Here is an 11,142-nt window from a genome sequence, read left to right on the forward strand (position 1 = left end):
TGGGAGGAGCTAAATTGCAGGAGGCCGATGCGCTCTGCTGCCACCGTGTGGTGAAGCTGCTCCACTGCAGCTCCAACTAAAATAAAGACAAAACTCCACTTTCTGATTTTACAGTAAAAAAATGAAACCAAAAAACAAGACTTTATTAAAGAAGCATAAAAAATAAAACTCTTGATACATTTCTCATAACCGTCCAGTCAGCTCAAATTATACGATTATACAATTCTTCTGGCTCACGGTTAAAAGGTCCATAAACTTTCAAATAAAATATATTTCAATTTTAAAATTTCTTCAATAATTTTCTCATTTTGTTATAAATTGCCTATATGTAGTACACAGAAAATAAGGAAAATAAAAAATGGAAAATAAAAATAAATTTGAAAGTCATAAAAAGGGTCACATTGTTTTCTGGGATATTTAGGAAGCAAATAAAGTGTAAAAAATTAAAGGTGTAAAAAGTTTATCTTAAAAATTATTAGCTAAAGCCAGGCGGCTTGAAGACATGCAGATGGTTAACTTACAAATAATGGTACATGTGTAGAAACGACACTTATCTTCAGTCGGATGATTGTTTCAGGTATTTACATCAGGTCTGCTGACACCCTACATTTTGGTTCTGCATACAAAGAGTTAAAGCAAAAACAGAGAGCGTCGTCACCCCTCTCTCGGCACCCCCCCTCTAATCACAAGAAAGGTCAGAGGTCAGTGGCTAGCATGCCTCAGGAAACCCTGTTTTCAAACCTTCAGAAAGGAAGCGGGGGAGGGGAGACGTTTGGCTGAAAATACGACTTCAAACAAAAATCAGCAGTCGATCTGAAAGAATCGGTACCTTGTGAACAATTAACTTCTGTACAGTGACGTCCTGCCGGGGCCTCCGGGGCCAAACACACCACCTGGGAGGCCCCAGGGCCAAACACACCACCTGGGAGGCTCCAGGGCCAAACACACCACCTGGGAGACTTTTCCAGGAGGCTCCAGGCCTGCCTCAGTCAGACAGACCTGCCTCAGACCTCAGACAGACCTGCCTCAGTCAGACAGACCTGCCTCAGACAGACCTGCTTCAGACCTCAGACAGACCTGCCTCAGACCTCAGACAGACCAGCCTCAGACAGACCTGCCTCAGACCTCAGACAGACCTGCCTCAGACCTCAGACAGACCAGCCTCAGACCTCAGACAGACAGACCAGCCTCAGACAGACCAGCCTCAGACCTCAGACAGACCAGCCTCAGACCTCAGACAGACCTGCCTCAGACCTCAGACAGACCAGCCCCAGACAGACAGACCAGCCTCAGACCTCAGACAGACAGACCTGCCTCAGACCTCAGACAGACAGACCAGCCCCAGACCTCAGACAGACCAGCCTCAGACAGACCAGCCTCAGACCCTGCAGCCCTGGACGTGTTCCCAGGGAAGGACCAGCAACGTCTGACATCAGAGCCCCGTTACCGTGACAACCAGTGTCTGGCTTTGCTCATGGGTTTCAGTAGAGTCGCACCATCATCAGTTCCTCCTCGTCTTCAAACTCTTCATGGGCGCCGCTGCAGCGCTGCTCCACCACCACACAAACTACACCAGCAGCACTGAGACCCGCCGCCTCAACCTGCCCTGCCCTGCCCTGCCCTGCCCTGCCCTGCCTTGCCCTGCCTTGCTCACTGGATGAGCGTTCAGGAGAAAAAGGAACCAGGTCCTGCAGCTGCTGGGATTTGAACACAGAGTGGAAGCCCTGGATGACCTGGCGATAGCAGTTAGCAGTTAGCAGATAGCATAGCTGCCTTAGAGAAGCTGGTTCTTCCTGCTGCAGCCTGAAGGGTGTGTGTGTGTGTGTGTGTGTGTGTGTGTGTGTGTGTGTGTGTGTGTGTGTGTGTGTGTGTGTGTGTGTGTGTGTGTGTGTTCAGAGGAAGCCCTTGGAGGATCAGGTGTTTAATGGAGTTGCCATGGCTTAATATCAGTGTGAGCTCCAGGGCTCCTCACTACTACGTCATATCAACACACAAAGAAAGTCACTGGACTGAGAAACAAACACAAACACAAACAGGAAGTAGCGCCTCAGTAATGCTAAGAAAACACAGGACGACGTCATCAACAACTAACCATCGAGCTCTACGGGTCAACAGTGTCCTCTGAGACGGTGGAAGACCAGGACCAACCCGGGGGGGGGGGGGGGCGGGGGGGGCTTCAACTGCCCCGTTATTGGATTGTGGGAGGAGCAGCCGCCTCCCCCGATTGGACATTCTCATGTGACATCACCAAGGCCCCGCCTACGTCTGGAGAACGACACACACACACACACACACACACACACACACACACACACACACACACACACACACACACACACACACACACACACACACACACACACACACACACACACACACACACACACACACACACACACACACACACACACACACACACACACACAGGTGTGCCGTGCTGTCCGACGACATGCTGACCTTAAAAATTGTTCCACACGTACAGAAAACAGAGGAACCCTGCCGGCGCCAGGAGAGAGAGAGAGAGAGAGAGAGAGAGAGAGAGAGAGAGAGAGAGAGAGAGAGAGCGGGGGGGGGGGGGGGGGGGGGGGCAGGTTGCTCCTGCCAACATTAAAACCAGAAGTAGAAAAGTGCAGGCCTCACTGACGGCTTCATCCAAAAATATCTGTTAAGTAGAAAAGTGTGAAAAGGAAAGGCTGAGAGGGAGAAAGGACGCAGGCAGAACCAGAACCAGAACCAGAACCAGAACTCCTGCTGCTCCGGGTCCAGATGAAGGCCTGAAGAGAGATAAGACACTAGTTTCCTTCCAGAGCAGCTTCACCCGGAAAACAAGTCACTATTATTATTATTATTACTGTTATTATTGTGTCCTCCTCTCTTAATGCATGTCCTCAGTGGCCCCCAGTCCTCCGCCCAGCAGGGGGCCTCAGTGGCCCCCAGTGGTCCGCCCAGCAGGGGGCCTTAGGAGAAGATGCGTATGCACTGTGTGGTGGGGGTGTGGCAGACGGGGCACTCCGGCTCCGCCGACTGGCAGATCTGCCCGGCGCAGTCCATGCAGAAGAGGTTGTGTCCGCAGGGTACCAGGGCCGCCGTCACCTCGCTCTCGAAGCAGACGAAGCAGTCCCTGTTGGCCCCGGGGCCCACGCCCACCAGGCCCGCCACCCCGGGGCCGCCGCCGCCCTTCAGCCGGCTCAGCAGCCCCACGCCGCCGCCGCCGCCCTCCGAGTCGGTGGGCGAGCCGCCGGGCAGCGAGGAGGCGGAGCAGGAGGAGTACCCGGTGGAGGAGCCGGCGGAGCTGGAGCTGGACGCCCCGGAGAAGGAGCCGCCGCCGCCGCCGCCCTGCAGCCACGACAGCGTGCTGAGGGGGTCGCTCTGGGCCCGGCGGGCCAGCGGGTGGTCCGGGGGGCCGCCGCCGCCCTCCTGAGGCAGAGTGGGAGACAATCGTGGCGTGACGGCGCCGCCGCTCAGGCCGCTGCTGTTGCGGCGAAGAGGCTGCTGCGGCGGCTGCTGCTGCGACGAGCCGCCCGCCTTGCTTCCCGTCGCCCCGTTGACGAACGGCGCCCAGATGTTGGAGGCGCTGAACTCGAAGCCCAGTTCGTCGGAGGAGGGCAGGCCGGGGGTGGAGTCGCCCCCGAAGGTGAAGCCCCCCCCGGCGCTGCTGGAGCCGGTGCTGAAGGGGCTGGTGGGGCTGCCGCCCTCCGGGGCCTTCCGGGCGCCGCCGAAGCCGTCCGAGCTCAGCCCGCCGTTGTGCGAGTGGTAGGCGGCCGAGGAGGACGCCTTCCTGCCGGACGGGTGGTGCAGGGACAGGGGCAGGGCGGGGGGGGGGCGAGGCCGGGGGGGGGAGGGGGAGGGGGGGCGGCGTGGTGGCCCGTGGCCCGGGACCACAGCGACGCCCCCAGGCCGCCGCTCAGCGAGCCCAGGCCCTCCAGGCTCACGTCGGTGCCGTTGGTGTGGAAGTCGTTGTCGCCCTGCAGGTCTACGAAGGTCCCGGTCCGCAGGGTGATGTGGGTCTCGATCTCCTCCCGGGCCCGGTCCACGTTCTCCGGCATCCCGGTCACCTCGAAGACCGGGTCCTTCTCCCGGCTGGGCGTCACGATGTAGGTGTGGGTCTGCTGCTGGATGCGCTTGATCGTCGCCCCCTTGGGCCCCACGACCAGACCCACCACCCGGTAGGGGACCCGGACCTGGACCAGGACAACCAGACTGGTCACTAGTCTCACCCAGTCACTAGTCTCACCCTGTCACTCACCTGTCACTAGTCTCACCCAGTAACTAGTCTCACCCGGTCACTCACGAGTAACTAGTCTCACCCAGTAACTAGTCTCACCCTGTCACCCACCCGTCACTAGTCACTCACCCCGTCACACACCCAGTAACTAGTCTCACCCTGTCACTCACCTGTCACTAGTCTCACCCTGTCACTAGTCAGTCACCCCGTCACACACCCAGTAACTAGTCTCACCCGTCACTAGTCTCACCCTGTCACTCACCTGTCACTAGTCTCACCCAGTAACTAGTCTCACCCGGTCACTCACCAGTAACTAGTCTCACCCAGTAACTAGTCTCACCCTGTCACCCACCCGTCACTAGTCACTCACCCCGTCACACACCCAGTAACTAGTCTCACCCGTCACTAGTCTCACCCTGTCACTCACCTGTCACTAGTCTCACCCTGTCACTAGTCAGTCACCCCGTCACACACCCAGTAACTAGTCTCACCCTGTCACTCACCCGTCACTAATCAGTCACCCCGTCACACACCCAGTAACTAGTCTCACCCTGTCACTCACCTGTCACTAGTCAGTCACCCCGTCACACACCCAGTAACTAGTCTCACCCTGTCACTCACCTGTCACTAGTCTCACCCTGTCACTAGTCAGTCACCCCGTCACACACCCAGTAACTAGTCTCACCCGTCACTAGTCTCACCCTGTCACTCACCTGTCACTAGTCTCACCCAGTAACTAGTCTCACCCGGTCACTCACCAGTAACTAGTCTCACCCAGTAACTAGTCTCACCCTGTCACCCACCCGTCACTAGTCACTCACCCCGTCACACACCCAGTAACTAGTCTCACCCGTCACTAGTCTCACCCTGTCACTCACCTGTCACTAGTCTCACCCTGTCACTAGTCAGTCACCCCGTCACACACCCAGTAACTAGTCTCACCCTGTCACTCACCCGTCACTAATCAGTCACCCCGTCACACACCCAGTAACTAGTCTCACCCTGTCACTCACCTGTCACTAGTCAGTCACCCCGTCACACACCCAGTAACTAGTCTCACCCTGTCACTCACCTGTCACTAGTCAGTCACCCCGTCACACACCCAGTAACTAGTCTCACCCTGTCACTCACCCGTCACTAGTCTCTCACCCCGTGTGTGTGTGTGCGAGTGTGTGTGTGTGTGTGTGTGTACCTGTATGGTGGTCTGGCCCGGCAGGTGTGGGGGCCCCGGCAGAGAGGCCCCGCCCCCCGGCCCCCCAGCTTTGCAGCGAGACGCCCGGATCATGGAGAAGTGCTCTGCGGCGGACACGATCTCCCTCTTGGCCATCTCCACGTCCTCCCGCCGCCCCGTCACGATGAACACCGGCTCCTCGCCGCGCACCGGCGTCTTGATGTACGTGTTGGTTTTGGCTCGCAGCGCTTTGATCTTACATCCTGGAACAGAGCAGAAGGTTCTAGAAGCTTCTTTGATCTTACATCCTGGAACAGAGCAGGACGTTCTAGAAGCTTCTTTGATCTTACATCCTGGAACAGAGCAGAAGGTTCTAGAAGCTTCTTTGATCTTACATCCTGGAACAGAGCAGAAGGTTCTAGAAGCTTCTTTGATCTTACATCCTGGAACAGAGCAGGACGTTCTAGAAGCTTCAGTCACAACTAATAACTCAGTAGAGACTAGATGTTTTACTGGAGACCCACATAGAAACCAGCAGGGATTAACTATTGTTATTATTACTGATATATATATATATATATATATATAATTGTTATTTTATTGCTACCATTATTAGTAGTAATATACACGAGTATTATACACTATTTCACCTTGTTATGTGTATTATTGTTATTATTATTCTATAATACCTACTTCTAATGGCTCTGCCGCGGCACCTTACTATTTATTTATCTTGCTTTTATCTCGTCTTATTTCTAAGGTCCCATGTTCCCTTCTGTGCTTTACTTTATGTCTTATACCCAGATAGTTCATACTTTTACTTTTATTACTATTCTATTGTATTTTATAATATTTGTATGTACCAGATTGCTGCAACAAAACAATTTCCCTTCGGGGAAGAATAAAGTAATTATCTATCTATCTATCCAATAATGAACTGAACAAATGTTGACATTTTGTAAAGACGTTCAGATTTATTGTTTTTTTACTTTTCTTTAACTTACAAGCTCAAATTGATATGAAGGAAACTGGAAACGAAACAAAGCAACACCAGATTCACTGTACTGAGCAGGAAAAGGGCAATTTATCACACACACACACACACACACACACACACACACACACACACACACACACACACACACACACACACACACACACACAACACACACACACACACACACACACACCTAATATAAATGAAGTTGATTGAGAAATGAAGTCATGACTTTACTGAACAACCTGAATGATCAACGCCTTTAATTCAGGATTTAAATCTGGATCCACACTGGGCTCCTCCTCCTCCTCCACCACCTCCCCCCCTCCTCCTCCACCACCACCACCACCCCCCCCTCCTCCTCCTCCTCCTATTCCTCCACCACCACCTCTTCCTCCACACTGGGCTCCTCCTCCTCGCGGGTCGTGTCTCTTTAAGAGCGGAGCTCTCTCAGCGGGCCAATGGGAGGCGGGGATCGTGATGTCATTGTGGGAAGCAGAAAGCATGGCTGTTTCAAACAAAGAGAACAATGCCTGGACGCCAGCGACCCTCCGCCGGGGCGTCCTGCCCTCCGCCGGGGCTCCAGGGCCGGTCGGAGGTGTAAAGAGGGGGCCGGGGCCGCGGCAGCCGGGGGGGGGGGGGGGGGGGCGGCGGCAGGGCGGAACACCGCCCAGCCCCCGGTAGTACCGCTGCTCAGCGTCAGCCCCGAAGCCGGCCGGGCTCCTCACACCCCCCCGGCCGGGCTCCTCACACCACCCCCCCCCCCCCCCCCCGGGCCGGGCTGGAGCTCTGCCCCGGCACGCGCGGAGCCGTGCAGCCCGAAAGCAGCGCGTGCGGCGGGGCTTCCTTTGTGTGGTTGAGCCGCTAGACGGTCCAGACTCCCGACAAGCTGCCGCTTTGTCTGACCCTCTCCACCCCTCCCCCTCCAGCCGCCGCTGGCAAGGCTTTGTCTCCATACTGATGGAGCCCGGAAACTCACCTCCACCTCCACCTCCACCTCCACCCAAAGTCTGCAGGCTGCAGCTTCAGTATAGACGAGCCGCGAAGCAGCAGCGGAACCAGAAAGAACCGCGGAGCCTCGAGCTCCGGAGCCCCCAGACAAAGAGCAGCACGCTGCACACACACACACACACACACACACACCGCCGGGTGTCCTCACCTTGCCTCCCCACGATCTCGGCCACATGCTCGGAGCTGGGCACGGGCACACACTCCGTCATGTTGACGCTCCTCTTGCGGCTGCAGAGCACCGAGCCCTGCTCCCCGTGCAGGACGGGGTGCGAGCCGGCCATGTGGTACCCGCCCGGGCCGTAGTACTCCGGCGACGGGGAGCAGGACGCCGGGGAGTCCCGGGAGCCGCCGGGGTGCTCCAGCATCTGGAGGTCCACGTAGCCCCCCCCGCCCACGCCGTTGCAGCCGTCGGAACCCGGACCCTGCGTCCCGTCCAGGGGGTCTCCCAGCCCGCCGCCCCCGCAGTCCACCTTGTCCAGGGCCATGAGTGACAGCTGGTCCAGGGCGAAGCGGAGCGCCTCCTGGTGCTCCTCCTCGCGGGACTCCGGCTCCGTGTCGCGGGGCAGCGCCACGCCGTGCGGGCTGCTGAGCACCACGTCGTGGTCCAGGATGTCTGGGTGGAACAGAGGACTCGGCATAGTGTCCGCCTGGATCTCACATCAGAGCCCGGCAGCCTGTGGAGGGTTGGCCGGCCTCTGGAGGAGAGGAGAGGGAGAGAGAGGGAGAAAGAGGGGGAGACAAGAGAAAGGAGAGGGGGGGAGAGGGATGAGGCGCGAGCGCTTTGTTTTGCATCCTGGATGAGAGCCTCCAACAACAAGCCCGAACCCCCCGAACCCTCCGAACCCTCCCAGCGGCTCGCTTTGTCTCTGCCGCGGCTCTCCGGAGCGCCGAGCCCCCCGGCACCGGCACCGGGACCGAGCGCAGCCCGGCCGGGGAAACAAAGTGAGGGGCATGAGGAGCTAACAGGCTAGCAGGCTAGCAGGCTAACTCCAGTCACGTTGTCGAGCCTTTGTTTGGAGCCGCGCGGCGGCGAGCGGCTCCGACACGCGGCCGCCGGCTCGGTTCGAAACACGACGAGTACAAACACAAGCCCGACTTACTTCAGCCGACGCTTCTCGACGAGGTCCTCCCCGGACCGGAGGAGCAGCAGCCGGAGGAGGAGGAGGAGGAGGCGCTGGCAGCTAGCGGCGGCAGCTAACGAGCAGGGGGCGGAGGAGAAGCGAACAACGGGGGAAAACGGGGGAAAAACGGCTCCGTCGGCGTGTCTCGTTTCCCGCTGAGGTGAAGCAGAGCTCGTCAGGAGCGCCGGAGACTCTTCATGCTGCCGGGGAGCCCCGCCGGTCCGTGGCTGAGTGAAGCGCTGCTGCTCGCGGTGCTGCTCTGCTGCTCAGCCGCTCCGTCCGCCGCCTTTGTCTCGACAGGCGCACGCCGCTCCGTCTCCGCACGCGGCGCTGACGTCACCCGCGACACAACAATGAGTTCAAAGGCCACATGCGGCAGAGGGGCGCGGCGGCGGCGCGGCAGCGCGACGACGCGGTGGCCGCGGCTGTCAGGACCTTTGTGTCTGTCAGCCGCAGAGAAACACCTCGTCCTCCTGCAGGGTCCCGGTCCTGGTCCCGGTCCCGGTCCTGCTCGTGGCCCCGCTGGGTGTGTTCATCATGGCGCCCGGCGGCCAGCAGCTCCTCCTGCTCCTCCTGCTCCTCCTGCTCCTCCTGCTCCTCCTGCTCCTCCTGCTCCTCCTGCTGCTGCTCCATCATCTCAGCAAAACATATTCAACACATGAGACAGACATGATACAGACTTCAGACAGACTTGAGACAGACTTCAGGCAGACATGAGACAGACTTCAGGCAGACATGAGACAGACTTCAGGCAGACATGAGACAGACTTCAGGCAGACTTGAGACAGACATGATACAGACTTGAGACAGACATGATACAGACTTGAGACAGACATGATACAGACTTGAGACAGACTTCAGGCAGACATGAGACAGACTTGAGACAGACATGAGGCAGACTTGAGACAGACTTCAGGCAGACATGAGACAGACTTCAGGCAGACTTGAGACAGACATGATACAGACTTGAGACAGACTTCAGGCAGACATGAGACAGACTTCAGACAGACATGAGACAGACTTCAGGCAGACATGAGACAGACTTCAGACAGACATGATACAGACATGAGACAGACTTCAGGCAGACTTGAGACAGACTTGAGACAGACATGAGACAGACTTCAGGCAGACATGAGACAGACTTCAGGCAGACATGAGACAGACTTGAGACAGACTTGAGACAGACTTCAGGCAGACATGAGACAGACTTGAGACAGACATGAGGCAGACTTGAGACAGACTTTAGGCAGACTTGATACAGACATGAGACAGACATGTTTCCAGAGACATGTGCCTGTCTGTAATAATTAGTGTCTGTAATAACTCGTGTCTGTAATAATTAGTGTCTGTAATAACTCGTGTCTGTAATAATTAGTGTCTGTAATAATTAGTGTCTGTAATAACTCGTGTCTGTAATAATTAGTGTCTGTAATAATTAGTGTCTGTAATAACTCGTGTCTGTAATAATTAGTGTCTGTAATAACTCGTGTCTGTAATAACTAGTGTCTGTAATAACTCGTGTCTGTAATAATTAGTGTCTGTAATAACTAGTGTCTGTAATAATTAGTGTCTGTAATAACTCGTGTCTGTAATAATTAGTGTCTGTAATAATTAGTGTCTGTAATAACTCGTGTCTGTAATAATTAGTGTCTGTAATAATTAGTGTCTGTAATAACTCGTGTCTGTAATAATTAGTGTCTGTAATAACTCGTGTCTGTAATAACTAGTGTCTGTAATAACTCGTGTCTGTAATAACTAGTGTCTGTAATAATTAGTGTCTGTAATAATTAGTTTGTAATAACTAGTGTCTGTAATAACTAGTGTCTGTAATAATTAGTTTGTAATAACTAGTGTCTGTAATAACTAGTGTCTGTAATAATTAGTTTGTAATAACTAGTGTCTGTAATAACTAGTGTCTGTAATAATTAGTGTCTGTAATAACTCGTGTCTGTAATAACTAGTGTCTGTAATAATTAGTGTCTGTAATGACTAGTGTCTGTAATAATTAGTGTCTGTAATAATTGGTGTCTGTAATAACTAGTGTCTGTAATAACTCGTGTCTGTAATAATTAGTGTCTGTAATAACTAGTGTCTGTAATAACTTGTGTCTGTAATAATTAGTGTCTGTAATAATTAGTCTGTAATAACTAGTGTCTGTAATAACTCGTGTCTGTAATAATTAGTGTCTGTAATAACTAGTGTCTGTAATAATTAGTGTCTGTAATAACTAGTGTCTGTAATAACTCGTGTCTGTAATAATTAGTGTCTGTAATAACTAGTGTCTGTAATAATTAGTGTCTGTAATAATTAGTGTCTGTAATAACTAGTGTCTGTAATGACTAGTGTCTGTAATAATTAGTGTCTGTAATAACTAGTGTCTGTAATAATTAGTGTCTGTAATAACTCGTGTCTGTAATAACTCGTGTCTGTAATAACTCGTGTCTGTAATAACTAGTGTCTGTAATAATTAGTGTCTGTAATAACTTGTGTCTGTAATAATTAGTGTCTGTAATAACTAGTGTCTGTAATAATTAGTGTCTGTAATAATTAGTGTCTGTAATAACTCGTGTCTGTAATAACTAGTGTCTGTAATAATTAGTGTCTGTAATAACTCGTG

At 53.8% G+C, this 11,142-nt stretch overlaps 1 protein-coding gene across 1 annotated transcript; it reads right to left on the bottom strand.

Annotated features, from left to right (window-relative positions):
• Positions 1 to 2,604: 2,604 nt before the first annotated feature.
• LOC308148193 (RNA-binding protein MEX3B) lies at positions 2,605 to 9,057 on the bottom strand. The gene is given in 5 exon segments (XM_080521638.1): positions 2,605 to 3,819; positions 3,822 to 4,181; positions 5,418 to 5,659; positions 7,553 to 8,099; positions 8,505 to 9,057. Coding segments are annotated over 4 exon segments (1,953 nt in total). The 5' UTR covers positions 8,043 to 8,099; positions 8,505 to 9,057; the 3' UTR covers positions 2,605 to 2,958.
• Between the last annotated feature and the right edge of the window lie 2,085 nt (positions 9,058 to 11,142).

Source organism: Blennius ocellaris, assembly GCF_963422515.1.
Source record: "Blennius ocellaris genome assembly, contig: SCAFFOLD_207, whole genome shotgun sequence".
Classification (NCBI taxonomy): Eukaryota; Metazoa; Chordata; class Actinopteri; order Blenniiformes; family Blenniidae; genus Blennius; species Blennius ocellaris.